This window comes from Oncorhynchus mykiss, chromosome 16, assembly GCF_013265735.2.
Source record: "Oncorhynchus mykiss isolate Arlee chromosome 16, USDA_OmykA_1.1, whole genome shotgun sequence".
Lineage (NCBI taxonomy): Eukaryota > Metazoa > Chordata > Actinopteri > Salmoniformes > Salmonidae > Oncorhynchus > Oncorhynchus mykiss.
In genome coordinates, this window is record NC_048580.1 from 28,388,550 (window position 1) to 28,408,302 (window position 19,753).

At 40.6% G+C, this 19,753-nt stretch overlaps 1 protein-coding gene across 2 annotated transcripts in view; it reads right to left on the reverse strand.

Moving 5' to 3' along the window:
* Positions 1-229: 229 nt before the first annotated feature.
* Positions 230-19,753, reverse strand: part of si:ch211-180a12.2 — a 57,893-nt gene continuing 38,369 nt past the window's right edge. The window contains exons 6-13 of one of the 2 annotated variants that reach the window (XM_036946698.1): positions 18,080-18,241; positions 16,243-16,476; positions 14,658-14,708; positions 14,140-14,394; positions 8,503-8,847; positions 7,971-8,249; positions 7,281-7,547; positions 230-581 (exon numbers count right to left, since the gene is read on the reverse strand). In XM_036946698.1, the coding sequence (XP_036802593.1) occupies positions 550-581; positions 7,281-7,547; positions 7,971-8,249; positions 8,503-8,847; positions 14,140-14,394; positions 14,658-14,708; positions 16,243-16,476; positions 18,080-18,241 (1,625 nt within the window). In that variant the 3' untranslated portion in view covers positions 230-549. Of the gene's footprint in view, positions 582-7,280; positions 7,548-7,970; positions 8,250-8,502; positions 8,848-14,139; positions 14,395-14,657; positions 14,709-16,242; positions 16,579-18,079; positions 18,242-19,753 lie in introns of both variants that reach the window. The other variant, XM_036946697.1, reaches the window with a different exon arrangement.

The following is a 19,753-nucleotide window of genomic DNA, read 5'->3' on the forward strand; positions in this document are numbered from 1 at the left end:
CAAGGCAGAAGTGTGTGAAATGTGCAATGTGAAGGCATGTGAAATGCACTCCCCTTGTTTCAATTGTGGTTGAGGTGAAAGCAAGAGACAGAGAACCACGTCTATTTTTGAAACGCATCAGGCTCACACATTTTGTCCCCATGTAAAAACAAAGAACAACACAGTACAATGTCAGTGTAAAGGAAGATAGAACTGTTTTGTCCCCCCAACTTAAATGAGATTCTGCACAAAAAGTGAACCAAGATTTTATTGACAAAATTACATTTTCAAAAATGTATGTGTTTTTAGAAGATTATGCGACACACGTTGTGCGGAACCTGAAACGAAATATGACTTGAATATGAAATGTATGAATCATACAATTACAAATGACATTATGCAGGAACAAGCATCAAATCAAATGTATTTGTCATAAGCTTTGTAAATAATAGGTGTAGACTAACAGTGAAATGCTTACTTATAGGATAAAGTGTGACACCCTGAGGAGTCGTATACCATAAGTATTTTATATCTATGTTATAAAAAATAAACACATTTTGTAGGCCCCCTTCACAGTGAAGATGAAACCTCTTCCTTGGGCTCTGCAACAACAAAAAAAGACAGGAGTTAGAGTTATGTCCTGTGATATACTATATGTTGCATATAAGTTAAGTCTATTTCTTGTGATGCATTATATTAATTAATTAATTAATTAATTAATGGGGCTTGCGAAAGCACCAACTTTAATCTTTGACAAACTATATGTTGCATATAAGTTAAGTGTATTTCTTGTGATGCATTATATTAATTAATTAATTAATTAATTAATTAATTAATTAATGGGGCTTGCGAAAGCGCCAACTTTAAATCTTTGACAAACTTCTGACTTATTATACTGTAGTTACACTGTATTATTAGTGGGGTTTGTGACGCACAACCCCCATTTGAAATCTTTGACACACTTCTTATTTTTCTTTGGAACGTGATTCCTCCTACACTGTTTAAGCTAGAAACGTCATTCAAACGTCAAGACATGCAGATCGGTCTGGAATAGTGTGCTTGTAGAAGATAGATATCTTTTTACTTTTCCTAGGATTTCCTCAGCATTCTAAAGGCCCCATTGTGACATCATCACTTTCAACATTCCATTCAATGTAAATGCTATGATGCAACTCTTAACACAAAATCAGCTACTTTGACCACTTTGCCAACTACTTCTTAGACAAAAGGTTAGAACATGTAAAATCTTCCTCTACTTATCTGCTTTTCAAATCTGAACTCAGAAGTAATGTCAAAGACATTTTCATCTAACTTTTTATAAACAACTGGCATTTTGGCCACTTTCCCAACAAGTTAAACAAAAATGTAGAGGTCAGAACATCTTCGTCTACTTCTGTTATTCAAATCTGTCGTCGTAACAAAAAAAATATCTGTTACCAATCCAACAATACAGCTGTTTTAGTAACTGCATTGGCACATTGTTTCCCAAATGTTCCTCTACTTTGTCTAGACGCATGGCTAGAACTTTGGCATCCATCTTCATTTCTGTTCCGATTAAACTGATTGGCCGAAAATTTGCACAATTTGTGAGGTCTTCTCCTTTCTTAGGGATTAGGGATATAATAGCTGTATTGATGTCGTTGTGGAGTTGTCCTTTTTCAATAGCAATGTTAAGCAATTCAAGAATAACTGGTCCTAGGTCATCCCAAAAATGAGAATGAGTTCAGGAGGAATTCCATCAATACCAGGCACTTTATCTTTCTTCATATTTAAAAGAGCAGCTTTCAGTTGAGATAGTGACAGATTCCTCTAATAAAACTGTTTCTTCTTGAGAAAGTTTGGGCAATGTAAGGTTCTCCAGGAACTGCCGAACAAGCAGAAGTATCAAAGCTACGTGAGGAACTGTATAAATCTGAATAATATGCTGTAAAAGTTGTATTTATTTCTGTAGGATAAGATAACAGTCCCTTAGTAGGAGATCTGATCAGCTGTATTGATGGTCTTGTTAAAGCATGTTTAAGCTGCAGCGCCAGTAAGTGGCTAGGCCTACTCCCTTGAAAATAATATTTTTGTCGCACCCTCTGCATAAGGAATTCTGCTCTACGTCACAACAAGTCATTAAGTTCCAGTCTACTTGTTTTTTTTTTAGATACATTTCTCTCTCTGTTGAATGGTTGTTTTTAAGAGTCTTCCAGCATTTCCCAATGATTTTCCAATTCACTGATCTTCTAAAGTCTTAATTTCTGTAAATTAGAGGGAAGATGTGTAGTGTTTCCTCGTATGAAACCTTTTACAGCTAACCATACCATAGTTGAGTCCTCCACTGAGTGGTAACTTTTTTTTTTTTAAGATCTAAACTTGAAGATGAAATCAGAGTTGTGTAGTAAAGTATTATTAATAAACCTCCATCTCAGTGCACACATATTCATTGGTAATATTTTAATTGACAAAGAATGGGATTATGATCAGATAGAATGGCCAGTAATGTTTTTATAAATTCCATGTTACCTGTAATATCAGTAGATGTTAAAACAGTACAAAACAGTACATTTTCGAGAAAGTCTTAAATCTAGCAGAAAAGCATGTATAGTCCTTAGTTTTGGGATTATGACATTTCCAACAGTTACTAAAACTAAGATCTTTAAGAAATGGTTTAAGTTCATTGGAAGCAATCACTTGTGATGAGCTATGAGAAGGTCCAGATCTATCTAGCTAAGAATCAATAATAGCATTCATGTCAGCTCCAATAATATGCGTATAATCTGAAGGGAGAAAATCTTTGTTATAGGAGCATAAATAGATACAAATGCTATTTAAACACATACAGAGTGGAACATATGTTAGTAAATCAGCCCTGTTTATTATTTCCACTTTTTTCAATTGTAAGGGGTAGATTGCATAAATCTAAAGGGGTATTATTATGTAGAATAATACCCCTTTAGATTTAAAGGAAGGAAACAGCTGCCCGTTTGTCGTATTTGTTTTGAAGTCAATGGACATCACCCTCTAAAAGATGTCTCTTGCAATAGAGCAATGTCAACTTTATTCCTATGTAATACGTCAAGACATTTGCTTATTTGGCTCAGTAGAACCCCTCAGATTACAAGAAATTATCACAAAATTAGCCATGATCCATCTGTCCACATCACCAACAAACTAGAATGGTCCAAACACACCAAGAAAGCCTATTCCCCCTCAGGAAACAAAAAGATTTGGCATGGGTCCTGAGATCCTCAAAAGGTTCTACAGCTGCAACATCGAGAGCATGGTTGCATCACTGCCTGGTACGGCAATTGCTCGGCCTCTGACCGCAAGGCACTACATAGGGTAGTGCATACGGCCCAGTACATCACTGGGGCTAAGCTGCCTGCCATCCAGGACCTCTACACCAGGGGGTGTCAGAGGAAGGCTCTAAAAATTGTCAAAGACCCCAGCCACCCCAGTCATAGACTGTTCTCTCTACTACCGCATGGCAAGCGGTACCGGAGTGCCAAGTCTAGGACAAAAAGGATTCTCAACAGTTTTTACCACCAAGCCATAGACTCCTGAACAGGTAATTAAATGGCTTAATGGACTATTTGCATTGTGTGCCCCCCCAACCCCTCTTTTACGCTGCTGCTACTCTCTGTTTATATACAGTGCCTTGCGAAAGTATTCGGCCCCCTTGAACTTTGCGACCTTTTGCCACATTTCAGGCTTCAAACATAAAGATATAAAACTGTATTTTTTTGTGAAGAATCAACAACAAGTGGGACACAATCATGAAGTGGAACGACATTTATTGGATATTTCAAACTTTTTTAACAAATCAAAAACTGAGAAATTATTCAGCCCCTTTACGTTCAGTGCAGCAAACTCTCTCCAGAAGTTCAGTGAGGATCTCTGAATGATCCAATGTTGACCTAAATGACGAATGATGATAAATACAATCCACCTGTGTGTAATCAAGTCTCCGTATAAATGCACCTGCACTGTGATAGTCTCAGAGGTCCGTCAAAAGCGCAGAGAGCATCATGAAGAACAAGGAACACACCAGGCAGGTCCGAGATACTGTTGTGAAGAAGTTTAAAGCCGGATTTGGATACAAAAAGATTTCCCAAGCTTTAAACATTCCAAGGAGCACTGTGCAAGCGATAATATTGAAATGGAAGGAGTATCAGACCACTGCAAATCTACCAAGACCTGGCCGTCCCTCTAAACTTTCAGCTCATACAAGGAGAAGACTGATCAGAGGTGCAGCCAAGAGGCCCATGATCACTCTGGATGAACTGCAGAGATCTACAGCTGAGGTGGGAGACTCTGTCCATAGGACAACAATCAGTCGTATATTGCACAAATCTGGCCTTTATGGAAGAGTGGCAAGAAGAAAGCCATTTCTTAAAGATATCCATAAAAAGTGTTGTTTAAAGTTTGCCACAAGCCACCTGGGAGACACACCAAACATGTGGAAGAAGGTGCTCTGGTCAGATGAAACCAAAATTGAACTTTTTGGCAACAATGCAAAACGTTATGTTTGGCGTAAAAGCAACACAGCTGAACACACCATCCCCACTGTCAAACATGGTGGTGGCAGCATCATGGTTTGGGCCTGCTTTTCTTCAGCAGGGACAGGGAAGATGGTTAAAATTGATGGGAAGATGGATGGAGCCAAATACAGGACCATTCTGGAAGAAAACCTGATGGAGTCTGCAAAAGACCTGAGACTGGGACGGAGATTTGTCTTCCAACAAGACAATGATCCAAAACATAAAGCAAAATCTACAATGGAATGGTTCAATAATAAACATATCCAGGTGTTAGAATGGCCAAGTCAAAGTCCAGACCTGAATCCAATCGAGAATCTGTGGAAAGAACTGAAAACTGCTGTTCACAAATGCTCTCCATCCAACCTCACTGAGCTCGAGCTGTTTTGCAAGGAGGAATGGGAAAAAATTTCAGTCTCTCGATGTGCAAAACTGATATAGACATACCCCAAGCGACTTACAGCTGTAATCGCAGCAAAAGGTGGCGCTACAAAGTATTAACTTAAGGGGGCTGAATAATTTTGCACGCCCAATTTTTCAGTTTTTGATTTGTTAAAAAAGTTTGAAATATCCAATAAATGTCGTTCCACTTCATGATTGTGTCCCACTTGTTGTTGATTCTTCACAAAAAAATACAGTTTTATATCTTTATATTTGAAGCCTGAAATGTGGCAAAAGGTCGCAAAGTTCAAGGGGGCCGAATACTTTCGCAAGGCACTGTATGCATAGTCACTTTAACTATACATTCATGTACATATGTACATACTACCTCAATTGGCCCGACCAACCAGTGCTCCCGCACATTGGCTAACCGGGCTATCTTCATTGTGTCCTGCCACCCGCCAACCCCTCTAACGCTACTGATACTCTCTGTTCATCATATATGCATAGACACTTTAACCATATCTACATGTACATACTACCTCAATCAGCCTAACCGGTGTCTGTATGTAGCCTCGCTACTTTTATATCTTCGCTACTGTATATAGCCTCGCTACTGTTTTTCACTGTCTTTCTACTGTTGTTTTTATTTCTTTACTTACTTATTGTTCACCTAATACCTTTTTTGCACTATTGGTTAGAGCCTGTAAGTAATCATTTCACTGCAAGGTCTACACCTGTTGTATTCGGCGCACGTGACAAATACACTTTGATTTGATTTGATTCAGATCCTTTGCTATGAGTCTCAAAATTGAGCTCAGGTGCAGCATGTTTCCATCGATCATCCTTAAGATGTTTCTACAAATTGCTTGGTGTCCGCCTGTGGTAAATTTAATTGATTGGACATGATTTGGAAAGGCACGCACCTACAACTGTCTATATAAGGTCCCACAGCTTGCATGTCAGAGCAAAAACCAAGCCATGATGTCAAAGGATTTGTCCGTAGAGCTCTGAGACAGTATTGTGTCGAGGCACAGATCTGGGGAAGGGTATCTTGAAGTATTAAAGGTCCCCATGAACACAGTGCCCTCCATCATTCTGAAATGGAAGAACTTGGGAACCACCAAGACTCTTCCTAGGGCTGGCTGCCAGGCCAAACAGAGCAATCAGGGGAGAAGGGTCTTGGTCAGGGGGGTGATCAAGAACCCGATGGTCACTCTGACAGAGCTCCAGAAGGTTCAACTTCCAACAGGACAACGACCCTAAGCACAGTCAAGACAACGCAGGACTGGCTTCGGGACAAGTCTCTGAATGTCATTGAGTGGCCCAGCCAGAGCCCGGACTTGAATCCTATCTTACATCTCTAGAGAGAACTGAAAATCGCTGTGCTGTGACGCTCTCCATCCAACCTGACAGAGCTTGAGAGGATCTGCAGGAAAGACTGGGAGAAACTCCCCAAATACAGGCGTGCCACCTTGTAGCGTCATACCCAAGAAGAATCAAGGCTGTTATCACTGCCAAAGGTGCTTCAACAAAGTACTGAGTAAAGGGTGTAAATTACATTATGTAAATGTGATATTTCAGTTTTTATTTTAATGATTTTGCTTTGTCATTATGGGGTATTGTGTGTAGATTGATGACGAAAAAAACCAACAAGGCTGTAATGTAACAAAATGTGGAAAAAGTCAAGGGGTCTGAATACTTTCCGAATGCAATGTACAAACCTATTCTACATAGTTATTCAACTACCACAAAAATACTTCTAAAGAGCTGCCATCACTATCATATTTCTTTCCACAAATAGCGTAACACTCTATTTTCATTACATCATCATTCAACTAAAATCTAATTTAATTTACACTAAACGTTTCACAAAAGTAAATTGCGCATCTATTTATCTGAAACCCACAGCATGAATGATTGAGTTGCTTTGCTTTCCTAAGAGTGTTGTCCACATGATCCAGCCTTTTATTCCCATCTGCTGACAGAAGATCGCTTTGTTCTGTATCTTTCTTGTATCAGTTTTCACACGCATCAACTGTAGTTTAGCCATTTTTGCGATCTAACTGCCACACAATTGAAAGAAATAAAGGTTGATATAGTAGTCTATCAAAAATAATTAGACCAAATATTTGACTTTGTCTATATGTATGATTTGCTTTAAATAGTAAAGTAAAACTTTTTAAACTTCTTCCATAACCACAAAAATACTTGTAAAGAGCTAAAGCAAGCCCAACAACTTTACTTTTAAAGTTACCATCTAGTTCATATATGCTGTTACTTTGACAGCATATAGCAATGTTATAGTATAAGTTTCATTGGATAGGCCTGTATGTGATATGGTATAGAAATATTACATTTGAATGATTTTATAGGATAAGCAGTGTAATACAGTACCTGTCCATGTTCGGTGCACAGGCAGCTTAAGGGCTGGGTGGGTGATCTCCACGCTCACTCTCAGTCGTGCTCTCTCCTCCCCTCTGGGCCCCTTTCTCACGTTCACCCTGTTTATGTGCAACGTTTCCACTCCTTCTTCCTCTTCCCTACTCTCATCCTCCATCTCCATCTGCGTCACCTTCCTTTCCACGTTGTTGTTCTCTCCGTCTCTTTCGTCAATGTACTCTATTCCTTCCGTTTCGGGGTCAGCGACTGCGGCTTTTGTTTCTACAGACATTAATAGATATAAAGAGATATTTAGTCACTTTACTGGATAAAATGTGAATGCATGTGAATGCATGTACAAGTACTGCATAGGATTTGTATTACTAATAAATATGCTTATGAAATGTTGCACACTTCCAGCTAATGTTTAAACTTAAATCATAGGCGCAATGAGTTTGCATAAGCACACATAACATTGACTTAATTAGCTACAATAGCATTAGCTTGGGTCGAAACAGGGAGATGTTCAATAAGGCAAATCATTGCAAATAGTTTTGAAACTGAAAACTAAATGAGCGTTTCTTATTAGACAAATGCTTGTAGTCCCTCCCTTTTCAGTCCGTTTTCTTCCATTTGATGCTTAATGAACACAATCCAGTTCTAACATGGACAGGTACTATTTCACTAGTGTTAATATAAACCCACTAAGTGTGTGTCCGTTTTTCCGACTGTCCATCTGACCATTTCCGTCTGTCTGACTGATCCAGCAAGTGGATCTCTCCAAAGCGCACACGCTCCTAATCTCTCTCTGTCCGTCCACTCCTTTCCCGCCTGTCTCGTTGGACACCAGGGGTATGAGGGTGGTGCCCCCTGCTGCCCAGAGCACTTTAGCTTTTGGGTGGCCTCCCGTCAATAGGAGATTGAAAACCCCAACACCCTCGCTGGTCCAATGGACAGTAAGAGAGGAGGGGATGGAGGGAGCAGCTGGGAAAAAGAGAGAGAGAAAGAGGGAGGATTAAAGGTCAAAGTATTTTCAAAATGTATAGCAGATAGAATTCCTTGAATATAACATACAGTATACTTTAAAAAATATATATACTGTTTGATAGTTTATAAAAGAAAGTGCATACGACCAGTTAGTCTTAAAACAGTTGGTGTACTGCTAAACAACATTTAAATGAAGTCTATACTAACAATGTTCACATTACATGAATGTAGACTAAAGAGAGACAGGTACCGATAAGAATATTTCTCCACCGTCTCTCGATGGGCTCCTCCAGCGAACAGTGCTCCACTCGGCACACCACCCCTCCTGCGCTCTCCTTCTCTTCATTTGTTCCCCTCTTCCTCAGAGTGGCGTTGGCACGGTAGGTACTGGGACCGCTCAGCAGGGGCCCCCAGACTTCTCCTCCTTCTATCACCTCTTCCTCTCGGTCATCCACCTCTCCTTCTCTCAGATGGAGCCAGGTGACTGAGATGCCTGGAGGGTAGAACCCAGTCATGTCACAGCCCAATGTCAAATGTTGACCAGGGAAGGAGGCAGAGCTGATGATCTCGGACACATTGGGCCTCTTTATGAAACCTGCAAGGAACAAGATGTAATTGAAGATGAGTGGACCAATGTTCAAAAAAATTCTACACTGAGCAAATTTCAGGTCTGTTGAGTGCAAAATTGAACATTCTGTGCAACTTCCAGCGCACGTTTACTGTGACCACTGAGGCTGTACCCGCTTTAAATTACAGTTTTAACAGCCATGTAGGCTACTGTGGCTATTTGATCATAATGTACGTCTAACCAGTGTGGCCTACCATCAAAAACAATGGAATAAATGCTTCCCATAACATTTTAACATGGAAATAGCTGTTCTATCATTCAGCCTACAGTAGCAGCCAATGTGTGGTGTTCAATTTAGGCTGACATTCAATGAAACTTTTGAAAAAAAAACATGCAGGGGTTGACATTAACCTGTTTATCCACTTATCCTTCAGACAAGGAGGCGACTGAAAATGTTGTGTTGTTTTTTTGGAAGAAACCACTTTACCAAATAAAATACATTATTATTCTGATACCATTATTACAGAGAATCAGACAAATGATGCTACCCTCTACCTATTGGCTACTTAGCTAATTCAAGACCGCCTCAAAATACAACAGTACCCCATTAAGACAAAGCTTTTCAAAGATGTCTAGAAATGTATGTGTTTTGTGCTCTTGCAGGAAGCAATCACTCCCCTACTGCTGACTACAAATTATCTGGTTCACCAACTACTTCTCAGATAGAGTTCAGTGTGTCAAATCGGAGGGCCTGTTGTCCGGACCTCTGGCAGTCTCTATGGGGGTGCCACAGGGTTCTATTCTTGGGCCGACTCTTTTCTTTGTATACATCAATGTTGTCGCTCTTACTGCTGGTGATTCTCTGATCCACTTCTACGCAGACAACACCATTCTGTATACTTCTGGCCCTTCAATGGACACTGTTAACTAACCTCCAGACGAGTTTCAATGCCATATAACTCTTCCGTGGTCTCCAACGGCTCTTAAATGCAAGTAAAGCTAAATGCATGCTCTTCAACCGATCCTTGCCCGCACCTGCCTGCCCGTCCAGCATCACTACTCTGGACGGTTCTGACTTAGAATATGTGGACAACTACAAATACCTAGGTGTCTGGTTAGACTGTAAACTCTCCTTCCAGACTCACATTAAGAATCTCCAATACAAAATTAAATCTATAATCGGCTTCCTATTTCGCAACAAAGCATCTTTCACTCATGCTGCCAAACATACCCTCGTAAAACTGACCATCCTACCGATCCTTGACTTCGGCGATGTCATTTGCAAAATAGCCGCCAACACTCTACTCAGCAAATTTTCTACAAGAAATCTGCCTCCAGAAAAAAGCTTCTCCCAAGTGGGTGTGACACCTACTCCCGTTGCCTGCTGCACTGCTGCTTGGATTCCACCTGGCGATCTGTTCTCCGTCTGCCCTGGTTGTCTCCCCCCGTCTGGTACAGTTACCCCCACCACACTCCCCCTTCTTTCCCGAGCTTTCGCTCACCTCCAGCACACAGGCACTGTTGGGGCGAGTGACTCTGAACTTACAATGGCTAGCCCCAAGTCGTTATATATTTTTTCTTGTATATTTTGCTATTTGCCTCATGACTCCTGCATGCTTTGTTGACTATGAACTTTCTTGTTTACCCAACTGTGGGACAGATTGTTTGTTCCCACACTCGGTACTCTGACTCTCTATTGGTTACATGGACTCTTGGCCTCCCATCCTATTCGAACCATGTCTCTCCGGCTTTGCATTCATGTTACCTGATGAAATTGCTGTATAATATGATCGTTTTCATCTAATGCACATTCAAATGTCATAAATCAGCACTGCAGAGCTCTCCCTGTCCTCTGCTGTGCATTGATTGTATTAGTGTTCATGATATCTGGAAATGTGCATTTACACCCTGGCCCATTTACTGTTACTAGCCCCAATTTTGACTTTCTCCTCGATGTTATCCTCACAAATAATCCTGATAGGTATTAGTCTAGTGTTTTCTGTAATGACCTTAGTGATCACTATTTTACAGCCTGTGTTCATAATGGCTGCTCAGTGAAACAACATGTCCTGATTTGTCGTAGATGCTTTCTAAAAAACTTTAATGAGCAAGCCATCCTTCATGACCTGGCCTCTTTAAATTGGAATCAGCTTGATCCCGTCTTTCGAAGAGGCTTGGACCTTTAAAAAAATATGTTCACTGATATTGTTAACAAACACATCCCCATAAAGAAAATGAGAATGAAAAACAGGTTCAGCCCCTGGTTCGACGGTGATCTTGCAGTTCTCTCTCTGTGGGCCCTAACCCCAAGAAGTTCTGGAAAATGGTTAAAGACCTGGAGAATAAACCCTCCTCCTCACAGCTGCACATATCCCTTAAAGTTGATGATGTGGTTGTTACTGACAAGCACATGGCTGAGCTTTTAAATCACCACTTCATTAAGTCAGCATTCCTATTAGACTCAGCCACGCCTCCTTGCCCATCCATTTCCTCATCTCCCACCCCTTCTAATGCGACTAGCCCTGATGATCCACCCTCTGTCACACTACAAAGTTTCACCATGCAGGCAGTCACTGAGTCCGAGGTGCTAAAGGAGCTCCTTAATCTTGACCCCCAAAAAACTTCTGGGTCAGATGGTTTAGACCCTTTCTGCTGCCCCTATAATCGCCAAGCCTGTCTCTTTTCTCTGGGGAAGTTCCCATTGCTTGGAAGGCAGCCACGGTTCGTCTTTTATTATAAGGGGCTGATCCTAGCTGTTATAGGCCTATTTTGCCATGTTCATCAAAAGTGTTTGAAAAGCTTGTCAATAATCAACTGACTGGCTTTCTTGATGTCTATAGTATTCTCTCTGGTATGCAATCTGGTTACCGCTCCGTGTCACTGCAACCTTAAAATGTCCTCAATGAGGTCACCATTGCCCTGGATTCTAAGCAATGTGGTGTAATTTTAATTTACTTGGTCAAAGCTTTTGATACGGTAGAACAGTGGTTCCCAAACATTTTATAGTCCCGTACCCCTTCAAACATTCAACCAGGGTCAGCACACCGTCAAATGTTGTTTTTTTGCCTTCATTGTAAGCCTGCCACACACACACACACACTATACGACACAGTTATTAAACGTAAGAATGAGTGTGAGTTTGTCACAACCTGGCTTATGGGAAGTGACAAATAGTTCTTATAGGACCAGGGCACAAATAATAATATAATAATAATCAATAATCTTGCTCTTTATTTTAACCATCTTACATATTAAACCTTATTTGTTGAAAACTGTGAATAACTCACCACAGGTTAATGAGAAGGGTGTGCATGAAAGGATGCATGTAACTGCAATGTTGGGCGGTATTGGAGGGAATCTTAGTCTTAAAATCATTTTCCACACACAGTATGTGCCTGTATTTAGTTTTCATGCTAGTGAGGGCCGAGAATCTACTCTCACAGACAGTGGGGAGAACAAGTATTTGATACACTGCCGATGTTGCAGGTTTTCCTACTTACACAGCATGTAGAGGTCTGTCATTTTTTATCAACTGTCAGTGTCCATGCTAACAGGCTAACAACAAATGTAGAATTACTGATGCTAGCATTAGATGTGCTCGTAGAAGCAGAACAACTTGTGCCGTCAACAGGTGCAGGTGTAGTACTGCTGGTAGTAGCAGTACTACCAGTAGAGCTGGTATGTGTCTCTATGGACGCGGGCCTTACTTTTTTTTAACCATTTATCCATTTTCGAGCAAACGGAATGAGCAGAAGCTACGTTTGGCTATATACGGACCGTTAGTGGAATTCCCGCGAGAGAGTAACGGTTAATGTGATTGGATGTTATTTATTTGACTAGGCTACCTGTATTTGACATTGTGTTTTTATTTCGCTGAACACTAGGTGGTTTAATTTTATTTTTGGCAGTGAAACGAGGCTACTCAGGCGAGAAAGAAACCTCACCCAAATGTATAGCCCCATTGGAAAATATAATATATTTTTATTTGGCGTACCCCGACGGCATTCCCCAGTTTGGGAATACCTGCGGTAGACTATTCCATTCTTGTGGGCCGGCTAAGGAGTATTGGTGTCTCTGAGGGGTCTTTAGGACAAATTAGCTAGCAACAGCAAGCTTGCTAGCTAAATTGCCATGTATGTTTCATGCGTTTAGACCTGTCGACAAATTAATATATTTGGTTCAGAGTTCGTTTTGATATTTCAACCTGCATGTCCTGATCGCGTCTGGTGTGAATGGACTAAATCAAAATGCCGCTAGCAGTTTGGATGAAATGATTGAATAACATGTATGTGTACATTTATTTTTCAATGCTCGCACACAGAACGCGAGCGTTGTGGTCAGTTACACGTGACACGTTTCGACCTGTCCCCAAATTAATATAAACTAAAAAAGAAACGTTCCTTTTTCAGGACCCTGTCTTTCAAAGATAATTCTATATTGTAAAATCTTCAGCATGTTACTGCTGCAGTACTTGTTGTAGCGCTGAGAGGAAATAGGAAGAAAGCGATTTTATGGCTTATAAAAGTGTTGAATTCAAACTAAAAACAGCATCTCTTTGCTGTATTCGTTGACAGTCTCTCTCTAGTCATGGTTGTAAACGTTTTGTAGCTTTCTTTTGTGCCTGCTACATTACTGCAGACAGGTCATCTGAGCCATCTGATTGGTCAGCGGTAGGCATGTAGTGCAGTTGATTTGCTCTCTGGGCCTGCAGGAAAGGTAGAGTTTGTACCTTCAGACAAATGATATGGTTCAAAATGGCAACAGTTCACCTAGACCAGCACTGCAGTGCAGCTGAATCGGGTGCACCTACTACCAACAGCCCGAGAGAGAAAAAAGAAAATAGGAACAGAAGGCTTTATCGTAGTTTTTTTTTACAGGAATGTTTGCAGATTGACTAGGAATGCCTTGGAGATCGACCGGTTGGTGACCACAGCTCCAGAAAGTTGAGTGAATTACAATCTTTGGGCTGATAGGTCTATTTCTGGGTGGCAGTCCAAAGGAGCTGTGCAACAATCTTAAGACTACTGTATGCGAGCATGTTGGCAGTTTAGAGGGAACATTGGTCATTTCTCACACCTATTTATGTTACATTTATGAAACTTCTGTGGAAAAAGACACAAAATATGTCATTACTCCTGCCCCTCCTCCCTTAAAGGGGTAGTTGACCACAAATTATGAAGTTATGTATTTGTTTCCTTAGCCTAAAAGCTTAGGTAAATAAAACCAAAGCTTGGATTGCAGTCTCTCCTTTTCCATAAACTATATTTAAGATAACAAATAATACACCTTTAACCCTCACAAACACCACCTTCCTCTCACCTCGGGTCTCGCGGGTGACGGGGTGCTTGAGAGCGATGTGATGGACGCTCACCCACACCTTGGTGCCGCCATGCTCCAGCTCGGCGCGGGGCAGCTTGCACTGGCTCATGGCCGAGAAGAAGCCCTGGGTGTCGGGCCGTGGGGCAGATAGGGCCTGAGAAGCCACGGGGCTCAGTTCGCCCCCCTGGCAGAACCAACGGAAGGTGATGATGTCTGGATGGAAGCACAAGGCCTGGGTGGTCAGGGTGACCACACCTGGAGGAGAGAGTGGAAAGAGACATGAAGCGTATAGACTTGTGTGGTTCAGTTGGTAACAGTGCAGCACTGGCAAAGCCAAGGTTGTGTGTTCAATTACCACAGGGATCATACACACACAACAAGTTGTTTTGGATAAAAATGTCTGCTATATTGTTAAAACTGTTAAAAACGTAATTGGTCAAGTTGAAATGGAATTGACTCCAATCCTGATATGCAATGTACTTTAATTTGTATTTAAAATGAACTTAAGTTCATCTTACTGGAGTCATCACCTGCCTCTGTGAGCTGAATCTCTGAGACCTTGGGGGGAGCTGAAGAAAAGTAAGAGAGGACAGGACAAGTAATTTGAAAGTATTTTTTCCACATTTTGTTGTTACAATCTGAAATTAAAATGGATGAAATTGAGATTTGTCATCTCTGACCTACACACAATACCCCATAATGTCAAAGTGGAATTATGTTTCTTAGAGAAAAAAAAGTTCAGGAGTAAAAATGTGCTTAACAAGTAACATAGTAAGTTGCATGGACTCACTCTCGACAATAATAGTGTTTAACATGATTTTTGAATGGCTACCTCATCTCTGTACCCCACACATACAGATCATTTTAAGGTCCCACAGGCGAGCAGTGAATTTCAAAGACAGATTCAAAGACACATGAGCATGGTGAAGTTATTAATTACACTTTGGATGGTATATCAATACACACAGTCACTGCAAAGATACAGGCATCCTTCCTACCTCAGCTGCCGGAGAGTAAGGAAACCGCTTAGGGATTTCACCAAGAGGCCAATGGTGACTTTAAAACAGTTACAGTTTAATGGCTGTGATAGGAGAAACCTGAGGATGGATCATTGTAGTTACTCCACAATAGCAACCTAAATGACTGAGTGAAAAGAATGAAGCCTGTACAGAATAAAAATATTCCAAAACATGCATCCTATTTGCAATAAGACACTAAAGTAGAACTGCAAAAAAATGTGCCAAAGAAATTAACTTTGTCCTGAATACATAACATTAATTTGGGGCAAATCCAACACAACATCATATTTTCAAGCATTGTGGTGGCTGCATCATGTTATGGGTATGCTTATCATCGACAAGGACTAGGGTTTTTGGGGGGGATAAAAAATAAATCGAATAGAGCTAAGCACAGGCGAAATCCTAGAGGAAAGCCTGGTTCAGTGTGCTTTCCAACAGACACTGTGAGACAAATTATTATTTCAGCAGGACAATAACCTAAAACACAAAGTCAAATATACACTGGGGTTGCTTACCAAGAAAGACAACATTGAATGTTCCTAAGTGGCTTAGTTACAGTTGTTACTTAAATCTACTTGAAAATCTATGGCAAGATTTGAAAATGGCTTTCTAGCAATGATCAACAACCAACTTGAGAGAGCCTGAAGAATTTAAAAAATAATAATATGCTAATATTGTACAATCCCGGAGTGGAAAGCTCTTAGAGACTTAACCAGAAAGACTCACAGCTGTAATCACTGCCAAAGGTGATTTTAATATGTAAATGAGGTATTTCTCGATCAATCAATTTGCAAAAATATATAAAAACATGTTTTCACTTTCTCATTATGGGGTATTGTGTGTGTATATGAGTGCCATTTTTATTTTATTTAATCCATTTTGAATTCAGGCTATAATGTGGAATAAGTCCAGGGGTATGAATACTTTCTGAAGGCACTGTAGACTGAGACAGAAGGAAGAGAAAAAGTAAAATACAGTGTTTCTGTAAAAGAGACAGGGATGTATTCAATTCCATTTTAATTCAATAAAATTTCCTGAATTGAAGAAAATTGACACAAACCCTGTTGCGAGAGCTGTCCCTTACCTAATATGGTGAACTTATCTGACACCCTCTCCACCACAACCTGGTCTTTCCCCACATAAGACACCTGGCACTTGAACACCGCACCCTTGTGGATGGAGATCAGGGGGATGAAGGAGAGCGAGGACAGCAGTCGCTGCTTGCTGCTGTCCCCCGTCGAGTGCAGCGGGCCCTGGGTGTGCAGTTTGTAATAGCCCACGTCGCCACCAGAGGGCAGCAGAGGACCCTTCTCCGAGACTGGGGAGGTGAAAGTGAGACCGTAGGGTAGAAGCATGGTGCTTAGTTGGTTACGGAGAAAGTTAGTGTTGTTAGCGCACGCTTTGAATGTGGGACGGGATTCTGGTCATTTGATGTTGGACAATATTTGTTAGTAGAATTATGTCATGAAAAAAACAAAAGGCAACGAGTTACTTAAGATAATGTACTGAACAAAGGCAAAATGCTAAATAAATGACAAAATAAAGTAATACTTCACTTAATTAAAAGTCCTTGTATAATTACTTGTATAATACTTTATAACTTCTATGTGCCTTTATGGTGCCTACTGTTGTCTCTCTATGTAGGACATTTTAAACTGGCTGAAAATTATATACAATTATACAATTATATACAAATTCTGTCAGTTATTCCGTCAGGATCATTATGAGATGATAATAAGACATAATACATGCATATGACATGTCTTACAAAACATTCTAACTGTATAATAATGTTTTATACCTGTAGGCTGTAATTAAAGTGTTACTGAAAGAGACATTGTGGTCTGGCTCTATGTGTATATACACTCAACACAATATGCATTTGGACAGTGAAGCATTTTCAATTTGTCTCTATACTCCAGCATTTTGGATTTGAAATCAAATGTTTCATATGAGGCAACAGTACAGAGTGTCACCATTAATTTGAAGATATTTTCATACATATCCGTTTACCATTTTAAATTGAAAGCATTTATTTTATGCATCTACCCCCCCCCCCCCCCCCCCCCACTTGAAGAAGTCATAAGTATTTGGACAAATTCACTTAAAGTGCATTAAAATAGTCCAATGTTTTGTAGTTGGTACCATATTCCTTGTAAGCAAATAACTGCATCAGGCTTGTGACTTTACAAACTAGTTGGATGCATTTGCAGTTTGTTTTGGTTGTGTTTTGGTTTGGTTTACGTTTTGCCCAATCGTAACTGAAGGGTGAATAAGCAGTAATATTCTTTCTAAGTGAGTAGATCAAATGTTTATGAACATATCTAAATGAATTCCTCTTATGCCATAATTAGGAAAACTCATGAATGAATCATGAATAACGATGAGGGATAATGTTAAAGAGGCTACAACAAAACATGCTAACCTCTCACTATTACTAACAACAGGGGAGGTTCGCAATTTTTTCGGGGGGGGGGGTGCAGTATGATATTTGTGACTCTAACTTTCTCACTCATCATTATTCCATAATCATAGTAGCATCCACATGAATGTAAGTGTTCAGAAACATTTCTTATTCTTACTCTAACAATAAAAGTGGCTCCAAAATGACACAAGACATAATCTGAAACACAACCAAAACAAACTGCAAATGCATCCAACAAGCTTGATGTAGCCATTGTGTGCAAGGAATATGGGACCAAATGCTAAACTTTTGACTACTTAATATACATAGCCACATTAAAGCCCCATTAAAACATGTAACTTCACTGTCCAAATACATGTTATAGAGTGTATATAATGCTATGATGCTTTATAATAGTATAATGCTTTATAACATATTATAATCATGAATGGGCCTCTAAAATGTCTTAGAATAAAGCTTACAATATGTTATGTAACATATTGTGGTTTGGCTCTACCTGTGTGTGAGGTGTCTGAAATGGGGGTGTCATTGAGAAACCAGGTGGTCTGGACCCTGTCCACCCTCCTCCCCTCCACACTGATGGTCACCCTGCCCTTCTGACCCACAATGACCCGGGGAGGCAGAATGATCCCCGATACATTTAGAAACTTCTGCTTCTCTGGGGAGGGAACGAGGGACAGAGAGAGAGGAGAGGGAGATATATATCAGTGGTGATATGAACACAATTTTCTGAGACTAGTCATGTTACAAAACTTCATAATAAAAGTGCAATTATATACATACAGTGGGGTCTGAAATTATGGCACCCTTGATAAAGATGAGGGAAAAAAAATACTATCCTGCGTCTGCGTTTATGGATTGCTCTCTTCAACTCAAACTACAGGTTCAAACTACAAGTCCAGAGATTGAAATGACCATTGCAAAATGTTGATTTTGTGGTTAATTAACAATTTATTTGTGGATTTTGACGTGTGCTTGGAGTTATCGTCTTGCTGGAAGATTCACTTGAGGCCAAGCTTTAGCTTCCTGGCAGAGGCAACCAGGTATTTGGCTAAATGTCCTGGTACTGGGTAAGATTCATGATGCTGTTGACATTAACAAGGGCCCCAAGACCGGTAGCACAAAATAGCACCATAACATCAGAGATCCACCACATGATGTTACAGTAAGTATGGGGTACTTTTTATGCATATACATCTTTCCTTCGACACAAAATCCACCACTGGTGTGCATGACCAAAGAGCTCTATTTTCATGTAATCTGACCATAGCACCATGAAAATATAGCCCTTTGGCCACTCACACCAGTGCTGGGTTTTGCTTCAAAAGAAAGATGCATATGCAGAAAAGTAGCCCATACCTACTGTAAAATCAGGTGGTGTATCTTTAATGTTATGGGGCCATCTTGCTTCCAGTGGTCCTGGGGCCCTTGTTAACACTAGAACCACCTGGCCTTTCAGCCTTTAAGTATCCACTAGACAACATTGCCGGGCGTCCTATTTAGCATACTGATCAGATGCATATCAACACACAAGGTGAGCAAACATAAGCACCAAGGCTCAATAAATTGCAGATAAGCAATTGTAAACCATGAATTGCATCAAGAAATATTTGTGGAAATATATTAGTGTAAAAATATAACAAGAATGGTTATTTCCCTAAATAGAGTCAAGGATATTGGGGGGGTCCCTCCTTGGGTTGTGCCATGGAGGAGATCTTTCTGGGCTATACTCGGCCTCGTCTCAGGATGGTAAGTTGGTGGTGGAAGATATCCCTCTAGTGGTGTGGGGGCTGTGCTTTGGCCAAGTGAGTGGGGTTATATCCTGCCTGTTTGGCCCTGTGCGGGGGTATCATCGGATGGGGCCACAGTGTCCAGTATTTATGCTGCAGTAGTTGGTGTGTCGGGGGGCTAGGGTCAGTCTTATATCTGGAGCATTTCTCCTGTCTTATCCGGTGTCCTGTGTGAATTTAATCTCTCTCTCTCTCTCTCTCTCTCTCTCTCTCTCTCTCTCTCTCTCTCTCTCTCTCTCTCTCTCTCTCTCTCTCTCTCTCTCTCTCTCTCTCTCTCTCTCTCTCTCTCTCTCTCTCTCTCTCTCTCTCTCTCTCTCTCTCTCTCTCTCTCTCTCTCTCTCTCTCTCTCTCTCTCTCTCTCTCTCTCTCTCTCTCTCTCT